This window comes from Parasteatoda tepidariorum, chromosome 7 (assembly GCF_982258835.1).
Source record: "Parasteatoda tepidariorum strain Cologne lab strain chromosome 7, Ptep-v5.0, whole genome shotgun sequence".
Lineage (NCBI taxonomy): Eukaryota > Metazoa > Arthropoda > Arachnida > Araneae > Theridiidae > Parasteatoda > Parasteatoda tepidariorum.
In genome coordinates this window covers 76,232,179-76,251,514 of record NC_141761.1, presented here as the reverse complement: position 1 = coordinate 76,251,514, position 19,336 = coordinate 76,232,179, and the positions used below count along the sequence as shown (strand labels likewise).

Genomic DNA, 19,336 nt, shown 5'->3' with positions numbered 1-19,336 from the left:
TTCAACAACAATACTGGCGACAATACTGGTTTACAATACTAGAGATCTATCCTCAGAGAGCTAGCAACCTTACAGTTAACCTTGTATTTGTGATTCCTTTTGATTGACATAATAAGGTTGTCTGGTTAAATATTATTCTTGCAAAGCAGAAATATTTCAATGCCAATATTATGTTTTTAAAGATTTATTAAAAGCAGGCATAAATCTTCATAAAAATATAATTTTATACATTTTGTTGCAAAACTTTTTTTTTCGATTTTATCCTCGTATGTTAAGGTTCTCAAATGCCACTTTTTTACACGATTTATAACGGGTGTTTGTGCTTAATGTGAACCTTATTGCTCTTAAACTAACATTATTAAATTTCTCATTTTTCCAAGCTTGCGCGGTATTTGCTAATTTACAAACCTTTTTGGAGTTTTGTAAAAAAGGTTGCTACTGCATTAAAATCAACCTTACAATGATATCTGGGATTTGATCTCAGATGGGTAATTTATAATTATTATATTCTTTATTTTTAATTTTACTTTCCTATAATGTAGGCAGAATCTATTTTGAAGAAATTCTTATAAGCATTTTTATGCTTAAAATTGTGCATTTGTCCTGTAAAATTTCAATAAATTGCGTAGGATTACTTAAAATGAATGAAATACTTCAGAAGTAGAAGAATTTCAATAAGGTTTGAGCCCAAGATCAAAAATAGCATTTAGAATTCGCAAAAATGTATTAAATGTTAGAAGCTTAAGTTTAAATCCTATATTTCATATTTAATCTTGCGTATTGTTATTCAGAAAGATGAGCAGCGTAACTGAAAGCTAAGTTTTTAAAAAAATATGTTAACGTTTCTCATTTTTTTCCACTTGCGGTTTTAAGCTAGTTTAAAAATTACATTTAATATAATACATTCGTTACAGTAAAACATTTAATATTTTACTTACATTCCGTCATTTCCAATAAATTTACAGTGAGTAAAAAAAATATTTTAAAAACTTTTCGCTTTTGATCAGATTTTTATGCGTTAGAGCTGATTTTAACGATTTCAAAGGCCTAGACTTACGTGTTCCTTAGTGTTGAAAATATTTTAAATTGCAATATCAGACGCAAAAATCTATTACACTTTTTTAATTCAGGAACAAATCAAGCAAATAAATCATATAATTTTCGCGCACCGCTATAAAACTTGTTCATCTGAAGAGATAATTCCACGTATAAAATTATTGCTACAATTATTTATAGGTATTTATTGTTTTCTTTCCTAATGGTAGAAAAAATGTATTATGCATAATTATATATTTTTATTATATTATAATTATTTATATTTATTATATTATAATTATTTATATTTATTATATTATAATTATTTATATTTATTATATTATAACTATTTATTATGTTATAATTAATTATAACTATTAATATTAAAAATTTATTATGCATTTGCTCTTCAATAATATTTCAATTCACAGAATCCAAATCCAAAAAGCGATTGGTTAAACATTTGAGAAACACAAATTATATATATATATATATATATATATATATATATATATATATATATATATATATATATATATATATATATATATATATATATATATATATATATATATATATATATATATATATATATATATATATATATATATATATATATATATAAGTTCAAAATGAAGAATAAAACAAAGAAAAATAATAGACATATGAAAAGAAGGGGGTGGGAAATAATAAGTAAAAAAATAACAAACAACATTTTATTTAAAAAAAAAAAAAAAAAAAAATAAATGAATTGTTAATAAAAAAAACCGGAAAAAAAGCCGGAAAAAAAAAGATATAATCTTTTCTTCAGCCCACACGATTATATCCGCAAAACAGAGTGCTTTCTGATATTGTATCAATAAAGCCAAAGCAAAATTTATTAATATAATAGTGTGAGGAGCACTCAAAAAATTTTTTTTAAAAAAATAACTACATAAAAAAAGATCATAAAAAGTAAAAATAACATGTAAAAACAGATCATAAAATAAAAAGAAAAAACATTAAAAAGGGGGGACTATAAAGCGAGTAGCAAAATCATAACAACTTACATGGACTGTTATTTTTCAAGAATGATTTAAAAATGTTTTCGCAGAGAGATTGCCAGATTACAAAATATGAAAACAAAAGATGAAAACAAAAGCGCAAATTGAGTGTAACAAGAGGGTTTTAAAGTGTCGTTCTTACTGCACTGCTGAAGTGATTCTGGGTTTTGATTTGTTAGTTACCAAGGATGGGAACAAAATGGATGTGCGCAAGATAATATTATACTGGATAATTTTAAAAATTGATCATAAAAAGTTTTAGAAGATAGATGTTTATTTAAGAAAAAATATAAAATAGAAAAGAGAAACATAAATTGCCTGCTTTGCAAATAATTTTAGCCGCGGATTTGCACAATATGGATTAGCACGTAGAAAAATTATTTAAATTATCAAAGAAAAAATTTTAATAGATAATTTTAACACGGATTTGCCCGAAATGGATTTGCACATGGAAAAATTAACAAAGAAAAAATTTTTTAGCCGATAATTTTAACCACGGATTTGCCCGAAATGGATTTGCACATGGAAAATTATATAAATTAATAAAGAAATTTTGAGCAAACTATTTTATCCACGGATTTGCACATGGAAAAAATGTATAGATTTACCAAAGGAATTTTCAGTAAATAATTCTAACCACGGATTTGCCCGAAATGGATTTGCACATGGAAAATTGTATAAATTAATAAAGAAATTTATAGCAAACAATTTTATCCACGGATTTGCCCGAAATGGATTTGCACATGGAAAAACTGTATAGATTAACAAAGGAAATTATTTAGTAAAGGATTTTTCGGTAAATAATTCTAACCACGGATTTGCCCGAAATGGATTTGCACATGGAAAAATTATATAAATTAACAAAGAAATTATTTAGTAAATAATTTTGGCAATGAATTTTGGCCTGAAATGGATTTGCACATGGGAAAATCATAAAAATTAACAAAAGAAAATGTTTAGAAAATATATCCACCAAAATATACGATTAATTCAATGATTTTATATAAAATTTTATTACATTAGTTGGGTATCCATTGTTTTTTATCAGATTTTGAAAGAGTTTATCGATTTGTTTTTTGGATAAATAAATATTACTACATATTCTTTTAATTCTGTTCATTTCATTAAAAGTGGTATTTAAATAGATGCTCCTAGAAACATTAGAATTTCAAGTAACTAGTTTATTAATATTGAAATTAAAATCATTTCTTTTATCGTATAAATCAACAAAGCAGATATTTTCAACTTTCATAATACCCAAATCCAAAAAATTGAAATTAATATTATCATCATGATTACGAAGTAAGATTAATTCCTCAGGGTATATATTACTCAATAAAACAGTAAAATCTTGGAAATTAAAGATAATTAAGTCATCAATATATCTAAAAACAAATTTAATACTCAGAGTATAATTTTTTTCATAATAATGCAAAAATAAGTTAGCTAAGAGAGATGAATAATTAGATCCCTGTGGTAATCCATTAATTTGAAGAAAGATATCCCTTCCATTGTAAAGATAATTACTAAAAAGACAAAAATTAATCAGAATTTCCCAATAATCAAAATCGCAACAAAGGATATTTTTAAAATCATGGTAATAATTCAAAAGGACATCTTTTAGTTTAGAAAGAGGAATGCTATTGAAAAGATCCTGGAAATCAAAAGTCGCAATAGAATTAATTTTATTATGTTTAATGAAATCTAAAATCGGTTGATTATTAGTGATTATCCAAGAGAAACCTTCTTTAGTAATATAGTTAATAATCTTATTTAAGTAGTTAGAGAAAATGGTGCCAGGTTTAGTTAAATAAGTATTAGACCCACATGTGATAGTTCTAAATTTTACTGGAATTTTATGAAATTTAGGACTGATAATTAAGTAAGGAAATTGTATATTGCTAATTTTAACTTTTAATCTCTTGTAAAAAGCTAAAAATTTTTTAATGGCAATATTATTATTACCAACAAAACGGACAAAAGGAGAAAAAATTTACAAATTCTAATGTAAATTTGTAAATTTTTTCTCCTTTTGTTTTTTACTTACAACTGTAAGCCTCATGCTATACTTTGTGGTGCATGAGGAGTTTTAAGTCGTTTAAATTAAAAAAAAAAAAATATTATTATTGAAATTACTAAGTTCAAAATTTTTACTATTTTTTAATTCCGTATTTGAAAGTTCAGCATAGAATTTTTTACAGAATATAGCATAATTATTGTTAGCTTTGTCTATGGGAGTAATTACAAAATTTTTTTGAAGTTGCTTAATTGATTGAACAATATTAGAAAAATTTGTTGAATTGTTATTCTCATTTAAATTATCCTTATTATTGAAAATAAAGTTTTAAAGTAATAATAAACTCCCCATTTCCATTCTGTTAGCATACCTAAAGGTAAAGAGAATCTATTTGATATCTTTAAGCAAAAACTATTGAGATCATTAAGAAAGTATTTTAGAATCCTATTGATTGATATATGGTAAATGGGTCTAAATTGTGTGCCTTTTATCATTAAATTCCTAAGTTCCAAGTTTTCTATAATATTTAAATTACCAGTGATAATATGTTTATGATGTTTATCAACAAAATCAAAATATTTATCCTCCTCACAGTGACATTCATAATCGGATATATTAATACTCCCTAAATTTTTGCTTATATCATTATAGTTAAAAAATGGTTCTACCAAGAGATTTGTTATATTTAAAACTTTTAATTATGTTAAAATCTTTTAATGGAAATAAAGCTTTAAAATTTTCAAAAATGTTGTGAAATTTGATCTTATCGAAAATAGGATTTTGAAAGTTAATAACGAAATATAAATTATCTAAACTTTTCTTATTATTAGGCAAAATTTTGCTCATTTTGGCTTTTATAAGATCGAAACAAAGAATTTTGAAATGTAAATTAATGAAAGAAAAGTTAATAATAAGATCGTAGAACTTATATGTTTCATAATTCTTAAGGGAGAAGACAAAATCTTTAATTGGTTTAATGCTATATTGTTTATTAAAGTCTTTTTCCATATTAGAAAGAAATTTTATATTTAATTTGTCACTATTAAGAGAGTTTATATTACTTCTTGAACCCCGTTTACCTCGATTTGTACGCTTATCTTTAATATGAAAAAGGGAATAAGTTGATGAGTTATTATAGTTAATCTGTGTATGTTGGAAGGTGTCGTTTAGCCCATACGGCAGAATTGTTTTGTATAGAAGCATGTAGTAATTTTCTTTCTGTAGTCTTAAATCTAAATCCTCTATAATATCTAAGATATTAATTTTGACTCTGTTAAATTTATGTACTCTAAAATGATTCAATTCCAGGTTATTGATAGTCTTATTACTGTTAAATCAAGGCATGATAATTTAGAGAACGCAACTCTTTGTGCCAGATTTTCTAATTTTAAGTAATAACTGAATTAATTAATTATCATATTTTTTAACTAAACACTCGATCCGTTAAGATGAATTCTTGCAAAAATCAGATTATTATACTAAGATTTATTTTCCAGCATCAAAAATTAATTTTCCTTCTATAAACCATGGAAAAGAAGGGCGTGTCAGGAAAATATTAGTACAATTTTATCCAAGGGTTTAAGATTTGAATGGTTTATATCCTGATTCATTTAGAATTAGTTAATATATTAATCTATTTTTTAAGAGTGAAATTTAAAATGTGATTTAAACATATGAATCACATATTTTATATAATATAAATAAGTAAGATTTTTTCTTCATTTATTTTACTTATTTCTTTTTTTTTTTTTTTTTTTTTTTTGTTATAGTAAATTAAGCACTACCAAAAAAAGTGATGACTTACTTTTACAGACATTCCAAAATTTAGGATCGAAATTATTACCAATCTATATCAAAAGAAAATTCCGCTCAAATACTAAGTTAAAATCTTCAAAATTTAAATTTTTGAAATGTTACTTAAATAAGTTTTCTTTCAGCCATTCCAATTTTAAATTAGATTATATATCTTCCAGCCAGCAGAACATATTTTCAAAAGTGGTTTTAGCATACAACCTTTACTAACTGGAAAAAAAGAACGAATACTTAAAAACCTTCCAAAAGTGCATTTTAACGTCCTAATATATTAAATTAAGAACTGAATAGATGCCACGCATATTTTAAATATTTTCAAAAGAGATTTAATAGCTTACTCTAATTTTTGTTTAAGGAATCTCAAAAGTATAATGAAGCTTTCAGGTAAAATATCCAGTACCTTATATTTAAACGTTAAAATCAGCATCTTAGAAATGGTCTTTTCTTTCAGATTCTTTCTTTTCATTTTCTAGCGATGAAATAATTTAAATGCCTGCTGGCGTAAGCACATACTGTAAAGTATCAACTAAAGCACGTTTCTTAATTAATTCTTCAGCAAGAACATTACTGACTATCTTATAAAGTCGTTTACGGCAATGTGATTTACTTATATAAAATGGGTTTGTATTCTTACGGAGTAATACCCTTTCCTATTTTAAATAAATAATTTTAAATGCAGTTAGGACTTGCACAAAGTAAAGGAGGGGAAATATGTTATTTTAAATTGGTCATTACGTACGTATAATATATTTATAATTAAAAGAAACATTATACTTTGAAAACAGCTTTTTGCTAATATTTTGTGTAGAGAAACAACCCAAAGGAATTTCAAGTTAAATATATTTAACATGAGAGCGAGAAACTGTTAGTAAAAAATTTATTTAAAAAAAATAATGTCTTTCTAGACGTTTCTAGTTTTTATTGTGTGTTCGACTAGGCTTCTAAAAAACTGAATAAATACATTCATAAAATGCATAGTAAAAAGAAATTAAAGCGAAAAAATATCCTCGATAATGTAACTTCATTTGTTTCAAAAATTATAAAGAGGGAAATAATTGATATACACTATCAAAACAGTTAAAAAAACATTGAAGATGAGGGTTGATATTGCACCTGTGGAAATTGTTTGAATGATTGATACATTATCGACAGATGTAGTAGCCTATATGATATAAAAATGACATTTGCTTAGAAGAAAAAATGCCTTTTATTTAGCATTTGTGCACGAAAGGAAAAAAAAACACATTTTGTGCATATGATAAAAACAAATAAAAAAGGTGTTACCTAAAAAAGAAAACCGTTTTTTATTAGGGATACGGTTTCCCCGGATTGCCAGGAACGTTTAACACCTTTGAGGCATTGAGTCAATGAGGTTATTAATGAGGGGCTGTGGTATTCTTCCCCTCTCCTCCAGGAGAGCTCTTTCCAGTTCTTGGAGAGTTCGTGATGATGGTAGGTTTCCAGAAATTCGTCTGCCTAGAATATCCTAAACATGCTCGATTTGATGGATTCCTGTCCGAAGAACACGCTGGCCAATCCATTCATACGGTTCCCTTATCCAAAAGAAAACATTCGCCTATTTAACAAAGTGTGGCCAGCAATTATCATATCCGATTGTAACAGTGCAAGGGACTACAATAGATCTCAGGATCTCATCGCTATATCGGTGGCTGGTCAGATCTCCATTTTGAATGATATGGAGATCGGTGCGCCCAACAATGGAGATGCCAGCATGGATCATCACTCCCCCACAGCCAAATCTTACACTTTCCTGCGCGATAGCAGAATTGTTTCCAGCGTCACGTTCCCTCCAGATGAAAATACGCCTATTATCAGATTGAACAGAAAAACGGGACTCGTCAGAAAAAAGAATATTGTGCTATTCATTTCTCCTCAAGTTCACATGACTTGTTGCCCACTCCCTGCTGGAGCGATGGTGCCTTGCTGTAAACCTGAAACACACCATTGGTTGGCGAGCATACAGACCTACAGCGTGAAGGTTGTTTCAGACAGTATTTGTCGAAACTAATGGTGCCAGTAGCTGTGTGAAGGTGTTTAAGAAGAGTGACATTCTTATTTCTGTGGCTCCAAATCATTAGCGTTAAATAGCAATATTCATTGGGTGTTGTTACACGTCTATGCCCTTGCCTTGATCTTAAGCACACAAAAATAAGGTTCCAGATCTTGAAAATCACACTTTGTGAAACTCCAATGGCTTCTGCTACTTTGGCTTGTGTTTGCTCCCCCACCCCACCCCAGTAACTCGCCTAGCTTCTGATTCGGTTAAATGACTTCGCTGAGACATCGTACTCATCGAAACATTTCGCTTACTGAATGTCGATCATTCTTTTCAGCTTTGTCTTACACTAAGTTGAAAGCCAAATAAAATTCGCTGCAGCCAAAGCGTCGTCTTCGACGTCAAACTCAAAATTTACATACTGCTAAGTTTGAAAATAAGAAAAATTTGCATTTGTGACTTTCTTTTTCCATTTTATACAACAACAAAAAATTTGCTTTTACCGTTATTTTACGCAAGACTTAGACAACATTATCCTTTAAATGTTTTGAGCTGTGTATTTCATGCACTCAAAAGTCGATGTCCATTGTTAAGAAACTCTCCAGATATAAATGAGGGACACAAAATAGATTTAATAAGGAAAACGCAAATTTTCCAACTAAAAAACCGAACAATAAAGTAATAGAGTAAGACAAAACTAAATAAATAATTAGATGTAACCGAAAAGAGGTACGAATGATTTATTAGTCATACATAAATTGTAATAATGATATAATTAAGCTATTATATTTTTAGTATGGCAAGTTCATGATATAGCAAGTTCATGATTTGTAGTAAAATTAGTTATCATTCTGGAAACATATCACTAAATGATAATCATTCAAATCGGTTTGGAACGATTTATATTTTACCTAAATATGTTTCTTCGATTTTACTGATATATCAAATCTTTTTGCATTGTACATATAATGCAAACATTTATTTAACAAATAAAACAAAAAGATTTCATGCATACATAAGTATGCAACTACATATTTTATATCAGAAAAAAATTATTCATTATACAGGATTTTTAATTTTTTTAATATTATAATTTTTACTTATTTTTTATTAATTTTACAGACATTTAATTAAATCTAAGATTATTAGTATACTTACAATTCGTTAGATTACTAACCATTATAGTTAGATTAACATCATGATCGTTAGATTAGCAGCATAAAATAATTTAGGTATCAGCAGCAATTTTTTATTGTATTTTATTATAACATATCAAGCAAGTTGCAAATATTTTGGCAAAAGTTATCAAGGAAATTTCAATCTATACCAATGACTTTAGACACTAAATTTTTGAATTTTAACCAATGAGGGCTAACTACTTGACGTCAGAATGTGGCAATAGTTTATAAATCATACCAATAAAATTTGCAGACTGCAGAAAAAAAGACGATCAGGATCAGTGTATTCGCTCTTGTGTTTTTTCAGTAAACTTATACTTGCACAAATTTATGAAGACGGATTTTTGCTTCTGCATGTATAGAAAAAAGGGTAATGTATATATTTCTTAAGCCTCAGCAGTCGTTACACGATACCGATTGTGTAGCGTCTTTGTTAAATTTTGTTGTTGTTTCTAATATCATATGCCAATGCCAGTGAGCCTGTTTGGTGGAACGAAGCGAATTTAAGGCAGATGGTGTGTTTCTTGTTTCTCAGTGTCACCATTTCGGGCCTAGAATAGGAAAGCCACAAGTCACAGCCTATTTACAGGGAGGAACTATTCAAACATCCATTCATTCATCCACAGATCGTAATTTTTGACTCGAACCAGAGAATGATCAATTTCAAATTCAGTACCTCCAGAGGTAAGATTTGTTAAGGAACATAGAGGACTTTGTTACCCTAAAGATTCAACGTGTACCATTTGCCATTTACTATAGGATGATTCTTCAGCAGACGGGGATCTAACTTACGATCTCATTGACATAGATCCAACACCCTACCAACCAAGCTGTACCGACCTTTAAATTTGGTTTTTCGAATTAGCATTGTGTACTTAAAAGGGAGCTATATGTATTTTACCTATAATGGTGGGTAGTGGAGTTGAATAATCTGTCATAAATTGCATTTTTAAATTACTCTATCCTTCAAAAAACTTATAATGCTACATTTTTATGTATTTCATCGCTTGAAGTAAAATAAGAGTTTGAGTCGTTTTAATGAACTATTATTTGCATGGAATTAACACAGCTCTCAGATTATATTTCTGATCATTTCAAGGGTTTTACTTACTTCTGTAATTTACCCACAGACTGTTCTGCACGTATAATATCATAATTATATATGCAATCTTCTCCGCTTAGCAAAACTGATTTTTCCATGTTATTGCAAAGGGAAGTAGTATAAAGGGGGGAAATAACTGGACACAAAATTATATGGTTCTGTAACTTTTTACACTAAGCATGATATCGAAACCAAAGAATAAAATTTAATTGGGCTTTGAAATTAGGTATAATAGTATAGGGTAATGTTGGGATACAGAGTCGTGTAGAATGAACTGTTGAATGCGGCTTTATTATTTTATCGTGCTTAGGAACTCGAAAGTTCTGTTACTTGGGCTTGAATGAAAGTTTCGTACTCCATTAGTCAAGGGTCATCAATAGGGGAGTACTGGAATTTTTTCATAAATTAAAATAATAAATGAAACATTTCTGAGTAAACACCGGAATTTTCAGCCGGACATGAGATTGACAAATTCGTCCTCGCTTCTCTAGTATGTACCCGTCTGCACTAAACCTAGTTGGCGCGGATAATATTTCGGTTGCTCAACCGTATTAGAGGAAAACTGTAAAAAGACGATTTTTCTCGTAATTAACAGTTTAAGAACTAAATCCTTTTTTTGGACATTCCACTGCTTTTGTTAAGCATGGTTGAATATAACAGTTTCAAAACCATTTTAGAGCAAAATTTCTTAATAGTGCATTCTAGTATGAGCAAGCTTTAATCAAGTTGGAAACTGTATATTCATTTACTGCTCCCCATTTAATTCCCAAGTCAATTGCATTTCAGTTATTTGAGTTTAATTCAAATCTTCTTTAACATGAGCCTTTGTGTATATATATATATATATATATATATATATATATATATATATATATATATATATATATATATATATATATATATATATATATATATATATATATATATATATATATATATATATATATATATATATATATATATATTTCCTTATTAATTTACGTAATTCCTCGATGTGCAAATAATTTCGAGCAAATCCGCAGCAAAAATTATTTACTAAAAGAATTTCTTTGATAATTTTTATAATTTTTCCATGTGCGAAAGCATTTCGGGAAAATCCGCGACTAAAATTATTTACTATAAAATTTCTTTGTTAATTTATCTTATTTTTCCATGTGCAAATCCATTTCGGGCAAGTCCGTGGCTAAAATTATGTGTAAAACAGGCAATTAATGTTTCTTTCTCTTTTTTTTTTAAATAAATATTTATTTTCTATAATGATTAATTGTCAACTTCTTTAAATAATCCAGTGTAATATTACCTTACGCACATCCATGCGAGGCCCATCCTTCGTAACTAACAAATCAAACGCACTTCAGTAATGCAGTAAGAACGCACTTTGATACCAAAATCCTCTTGTTACGCTTTTATCTCAATTAGCGCTTTCATTTTCATTTTTTGCAATCTGGCAATCTTGTCACGAAAATATTTTAAATATTCTAAATATTTTAAATATTTTAAAAATTTTCCGTTCATATAAGTTCATTTGAATTCGCTACTCGCTTTTTTGATTTCATTTCATGTTTTATTCTGTTTTCTTTCTTTATATTTTCTTTCTTTATATTTTATTTTCTGTTTTCAAGTGATATTTTTACTTATTGTGTTCTATTTTATTTGTTTTAATTTTTTGTAAAATTTTTTGAGTGCTCCTCACACTATTGAATCGATATATTTACTTTTGACTATATTGATGCAATATTAGAAAACACTCTCTTTTGTGGATATAATCGTGAGAGCTTATAAAAAGACAATATCTCTTATTTTCCGGATTTTAAAAATTTTTTGTCCTTTTTTTCGGATTTTTTTTCCCTTCTTTCATTGTTCTGTAATTTTTCCCTTGTTACACACACTCACAAATATATATATATATATATATATATATATATATATATATATATATATATATATATATATATATATATATATATATATATATATATATATATATATATATATATATATACAAAAATAATAAATACTCTTTCGGTTTCATAAAATGTCTTTGTTAAAGAGTAAGCGTAGAGCTATTCTATTTTGGGAATTCAAGGCTGAAAACATACCATTGAATAATAATTAGATTTATATTTGAAAGGAGGAGTTATTTTTAGAATCTTGTCCATCTTTCACTTTCATATTAGGAAGCATTAAATGATTTTCCATAATGCGTAGAGTTACAATGGCATGTACAACTGTAACCTAAGTACACCAATATCTGTAGTATTTAATGTGAGAGCGAAATAAAATGCATCTGGGCTATTTTCAATGAAGGATATGTATATATATATATATATATATATATATATATATATATATATATATATATATATATATATATATATATATATATATATATATATATATATATATATATATATATATATATATATATATATATATATATATATATATATATATATATATATATATATATATATATATATATATCCTTCGCTGAAAATAGCCCAAGTGCATTTTATTTTTAACTGGGACATAGTATCAGCTAAATAATTTTTTAGGTTCGAAATCGGCCCTTGCTATTTTAATTTTTTTTTGATCTTCTTCACTTTCCATACAATTTCTTTGGGCTTATTTCGGTTAATTTCTTTATTTTGGGTTTGAGTTAAAAAAACTAAATTCTTCATTTTATATGTACTTTAAGTAATTATTCAATTTATTTACTTAGGTTTTAAGGAATTATCTCATTTATTATTTTATTTAGATTTATTAAGTAAACTCTTCATCTATCAAACCATATTCACTTTTAGATGTAAGGACAGTTTATTTTCCGTTGAATAAATGGAACTAATTTTCATTATAATCGTTTTTTTTTAAATCAAAGCATTGATTCGCAGTAATGAAACCTTCAAACTACCAATAAACATTTACGACAAAAAAAGCAGATTTTACGAAATGAAATATACTTGTTATTTACTATTTTTGTACAATGAAAAATGACAGTTTCAATGTATAGAAAGCGTAATGCACATGAAGATACAAAAAACTCCTATAATATATTTTTACCTTCTTCCTCCACTTTAAGCTGACTTCTTTTTCGAAATATATATTTCTTGTTATTTTTGTTTACATACAAAAATAGTTTACTAAACATACAATAAATGGTTTAAAAGTTACAGTCAAAATGGTTTGTAATTTTAAGTACACAAAAATTTGAATGTTTATTACTTATATGGAAAAAGTAATTGCGCATTATTTTGAAAGATTAGATCAAACTTCAACGCTTGGTAACGAAAAATTAATTCGAATTTAATTGTATTTCTTGTTACAATGACCTCTTCCGTAATGAAATTCATGTTTTGTAACTTTAATCTGGGACAAAAGTTAAATCTATTATTTTTTAAATGTTTAACCAGAGTATTTAGATTACTAAATTTTTGCTGCAAATAAATTCTTAACATCAGTCACTTTTAGAGCGAAATAAATTTTTTTTACATTTTTCATTGGTTTTAGGATTGATAAATATAGAAATATATTTATTTTTAAATTAATCTATCATTTGTATAAAATTAAATATTGTTCAAAATTTTCTGAAAATGAAAACACAAATCCAAAGACGTCCTTCAGAAGAAATTTGAAAATTTAATATTTAATTAAGTATTATAATACTAGATTAAAATAAAAAAATGAAATTAAATATATATTGCGGTCTATAAATTTTATGTTTGCTGGAACATTAAGTTGAATATCTTATAAAAATAACTGTTTGTTAAAAAATGAGATTTGCGGATTTTTCACAAAAAAAAAAAATTATATCCAAATGCAAATAACATCATAAAATGTAAGTTTCCTAATATTTAATGTTTTGATTCATATATTGAGAAGCTCTTTTATACCGTGCATTTACTCAGAAATTGAAAAAAAAGTTTTGTTTCTTGCTTCGTAAAAAAATATCGTATTTTTCTTTAGTTAATTAGTGTTTTTAGGTTAATCTTAGAAAGTAATAATTCACTAAATCGGTAGCTGGTTTCATTTAAACTGCTTTCATAATTTTTTTTCTTTTAAATTTTATACATCTATGAAATTTTTCCGTATTTTATGCATTGTAAAAAAATGACAAAAGACCATATGAGCTGATAAAATATTAACTGAATAAAAAATTCCTACTTTTATGATAAATCCATTTAAATTGCATCTCGTAGACAAATAAATTAAAATGATACTTTCTCGATTTAATAGCAATTTTTGGGAAAGTCCTAATCCTTTTACTAAACACACCAAATAATAGTATTATTTATATTCAAAAACTGATAAATGAGTAGAATAGTTTTTGAATTCTTTAAGTTTACAAATTATTCGCTAACTAGCATTTTAGTGATTTATTATATAAACTGATGCTTCCAGATTACATAAACATAGCTTCAGGTAAAGACCTTATCTCAAGCTGAGATTTCTTGTTACATCCTGCTAATGGCATAATGTGTACTCCTCGTTATATTAGAAGCATTATACTCAATTAACGGCAGTTTGAGCTAACCTAAGCAATATACGCATCGAACAGACTTCTCATTATCAATATTTAAAAGCAACAATTTATGTTTGTTTTTATGTAGAACAACGAATTTTAATGCGGTTTGCTTTAAATCATCAGCATTTTGCGTTTTCTAAACAAGTACATAATGTAAAGATGTATATATAATTCAATCATAACGGCATTTGTCCCTTAAAAGTGATTTGTAGCTTTGCATATTTGACAAAGTTTAACTCTATTTACTATAATAACTTTGCTTAAAAAATCTCAGTCTAACAATAAATGTTTTTTGCTCTGCTTTATATTATCTATCCATAAAGAAATATTAGATTACAAATTAACAACCTTATTTACACTTTATATGTCTATAGTTCCTAATTTGTAACAAATTCATAAAAAAGTTTTAAAACACAAAAAAATTATGTTTATTTGACATATGTCTTTACTACTACCAATTAATATACGTCAAATGAATTTCTAATATGTTCTGTCTTATTTAATCCATTCATAGTGTTTCAAAATATAACTAAGAAATCCAAAAAATTATATTATGCGTATTTGGAAGATTAACTTTGTTTTAATACATTATATGAATGCTAATTATGTTACTTTCCCCTTGATCTTTGATAGATATTAAATAATCAAAATAAAATGAGATCATTTTAACCGTAAATCCATAATAATTAAATTAGTTATATTGTTTAAATTATCGTAATTTTTTATTTTAGGCCAACGTAGTTCTAAATTTAAAAATTTTATATTCTTACTTTTAAGAAAATTAATATTTTTTTTAAAAATTCTTCTCAGCGTTACGAATTTAATTTGCTACTTGATTTGTTATTTTATCTTATGTGATTATTTTTTTGGCTCTTAGATTTGTTTATAGGCTAACATTTACTATCATATCAGTATATATGAAATTGTAGCTAGGTTCTTAAATTTTATTTAATAACTTCACATACTTCAAAATCGGTGTCGTAAGTATTGATGAAATTATTTGTTGTTATAATTTAATTTTTAAGAAGATCTAGAAGATCTGATTTTATATTAAATTCCATTGAAATATTTGAATTCAGTTACCATTGATATTTTAATCTACTAGCCTAATTTCCAATTTATTTATGGTCATTTAATCGAATATATTTTTAACTAATATTTTGTGCTATGATATTTAATAAAAAAAATATTTAATACTACTTACTGACGACATTTAGCTGTATGGGTAAACTCATTTTTGGTTCAGTACTAACTTGGCACTCGTATATACCAGCATCCAGCTTTTGCGTATATTTGATTTCCAATGTCCAATCATCGGTATCATCCATATGAATAGAAGTATATCTTTGGTCAGTAGTATAAGTATACTTTCCAACAGTTAATATATGTAGGTCCCTCTGTCTCACCCAAGATACCTACAAATAATAAATAAATACTTTAAAATATTAAAAATATGCTAACGAAATAAATTTAGCACTTTTATTTAAAAACAAATACAAAACAACTTCTTATGTAGCTTGACACTCGCATATAATCCTGTTATTGCGTATACTTAATAACTATTTCACGGGCTTCGGGGAAATTACTTCCCACCTATATGATCTTACTAAATACACCTGTGGGAAGCTCAAAACCCATTTTCCTTTTTTTACCATGCTGCTATTATAATGAATGGGAACACGTATTATCGTTTCTGCTTTCCATCTCAAAATAGAAATAACAAAGAAAAAAAATTAAAGATTTGAAAATATACTAACAAAACAGAAAAAGCATTTTTATTTAAAAAGAAATACAAATAAGTTTCTACGTGTCTCTGTCAACCTTTTCATCGGCTTTGGGAAGATAACTTCCCACAAACTTGATCTCAATAAATACACCTGTGGGAAGCGTATAATCCATTATAATATGTATGGGTCATGCTATTATAACGAATAGGATCACTTATTATCGTTTCAGCTTTGTGCTACCATATGCTGTTCAATAGATTGAATCTAATTTGCACATTTGTTTCTTTTATAGTTTGAAAGCCTTATTGAGATTCGTCCTGTTATGACACCTGCTTAGTTGTGACATTTGCATGGCTCCATGATTCGGTAAAATAAAATGTATTTTCAGAAAAGTTCTTTTTTAATTAGTTCTTATTTAATTGTTATTCAATTGTAATTTAATTGTTTCATTATTTAATTAAAAATTCCGGGAGAAAATCAAAAAGGAAATAAGTAATCCTCAAAAGTGTTAAATATTTAGTTACATCACAATCCATTTTGGACATGGTACTTTGCTTCTAGAATTGAAAAAATATATTTTTATTGTTCTTTTAACTTACATTTCTATTTCTTAAAAAAAAGTGATGATTCTCGGTAATTGTCATATTTTATGATTGTTTTATTTTATGAATTTTGCCAGCGCTTATGAATTCTCCTAACTCCATGTTTAACGCCATTTGAGCTTCACAGCGCATGCGTGACAATTCTCCTTACAAACCACAGTGTCACCAAGTAGTTGAAATTAGCTTAGTGTAACGTTTAATGTAAGGTAAAATCTATTTATTATAAAAAATGTTTTTTGCAGCAAATCGAGGAATTATATTTGCCTAAAGAACTCAAATGTTTCGAAAAGTGTGAATTTTTCGGTAGTATAAAAATATGTAGTACATTGTTAGATATGTTGAACCTTCTTGACTCGAATTATCATTTAAATTTTCAATAAATTAAATAAATAAAGTAAAATCATGTTATCGTAGTAAAACAAAGCTAAATTACATATTCTGTAAAGTTGTCGGTTATTGATTACTTGGTAATATGGTTTAAAATAAACGAAAACATATTCAATTTGACATCCTAATTAACACATTTGCAGGGCAGTATTGTCTAATGTTAAACCGTGTTTCCTGAAAGTGTGTATATATCTTGTTACGCTGTCAATTTATGATTAACTGAATTATGTTACTAGTGGCTCTAAGGACAGTAATTAAATCTAGAATGGGTTTTTTATTGAAAGGTAGATTTATAACCGTCAATGAACAGCCGACCCAATTTTGGATTAACTACTGCTAATATTCAACTCCATTGAGTTGCAACTTTGAAACCAACCCAGAAGAATAGCGAGCTCCTAGATTAAGTATTAGGAGAAAGCTGCCTTTGAGGAGGACTTTTTGATGGAGCTAACCCACATCTGCGTTACATATAGAGGAAGCCGCGAAAAACTCACATGGTTAGCCTGACGACAAGGGGACTTTAATCCATGATTTTCTACCACCGAGGATGTTCTTCGTCAGCACTGTGGTCAATGCGAGTCGGACGTGGATTTCATAATGACCAACCATCGCTGGGTTTCAAATCCGGTTCAGTGAAAGGTGATGGCTCCTGAGCCACCAAGGCTCTTAAAGGTAGGTTTTATTTCATATCATAGCCGTCATTGAACAATTTTTGGGTTTACGACCAATTTTTGGAACCCAGTTTTTGGGTTTACGACTACATTCAACTCCATAGCCTTGTAATTTTGAACCCAATCCAGAAGATAAGGGAGCACCTAGATCAATTATTAGGTGAAATTTGCCTTGGTGGAGGACTTTTAATGTAACTAACCCAAATTTTCGTTACAGAGGAAGACCATGAGAACCTACCACGGTTTGCCTGACGAAAAGGGCACTATAATCCGTGATCCGTCAAACACTGAGAATATTTCAAATCAGCAATGTGGTTGGTGCAAGCTGGAAACGGGATTTGTATCGATCAAACACCGCTGGGATTCAAGCAATTTTTTTCGTAAAAAAGCGAAATTTGTATGCAGCGAAATAAGAAGAAGTTCGATTTCACAATAATATACTGTATTTTTTAGGTGAAATATGGTTTTTAATCTAGCAGATAAACACATTTATTGGCATGGATTTTAATTTGAAACAAAGTTGATATCTACTTTATTCGTAGATTTTGTTTTGCTGCTGCTCATCTGAAATGCCTTTGCCTAGATTCTAATATGCTTTTGTACACATCAATCTTAAAATTTTTATTGATTTATTATTTTTTAGCTTCCCTTAAAACCTATATTCATTAAGACTGATGTATTCAAAGATTTCTTTAATCAGATAATTGTTTTCTTGTGTTGGGTAGCAAATTGTATTTTAGTTCTTGCGTTGGGAAATTTATACATTTCAGGACAGCTTCCGATATTTTTCACAATGTTCATCAATGTGAAAAAACAAAACTGTGCAGTAATGTATAAATGTCTTAAATATTTTCATTTTCTGATTGCCATGTGCTCAGTTTAAAACTCATCTGTGAAATTTTTCAACAACTGTAAGAGTTTTCTTGAAACTCTTTTTTTTATTTTTTAAATTCACTTCAACGTTTAAAATGATCATGGCCAATTGGTATTATTAAATGAAACAAAATATTAAAATATCTTAAGGTAATCTGCAATCTACTTTTATTTTTTATTATACCGGAATCTATAAGATATACTAATATAATTAGTATCAAAGGTTTAACGATTATGAAAAGTGCAGTTCCATGTTCTCTTGTCTTTTAAATTGTCCTTTTTCATTCCTTGCATTTAAATTTATAGTTTCAAGCTCTTTATTGGGTGTCTTAATGTTTTGGAGAACAGTT

At 27.4% G+C, this 19,336-nt stretch overlaps 1 protein-coding gene across 2 annotated transcripts in view; it reads right to left on the bottom strand.

The window, feature by feature from the left end:
* Positions 1-19,336, bottom strand: part of LOC107437999 (hemicentin-2) — a 205,549-nt gene that overhangs the window by 36,148 nt on the left and 150,065 nt on the right. For both annotated transcript variants that reach the window (XM_071183278.2, XM_071183279.2), the window contains exon 3: positions 15,931-16,141. In XM_071183278.2, coding sequence (XP_071039379.2) covers positions 15,931-16,141 — 211 coding nt within the window. The remainder of the gene's footprint in view (positions 1-15,930; positions 16,142-19,336) is intronic.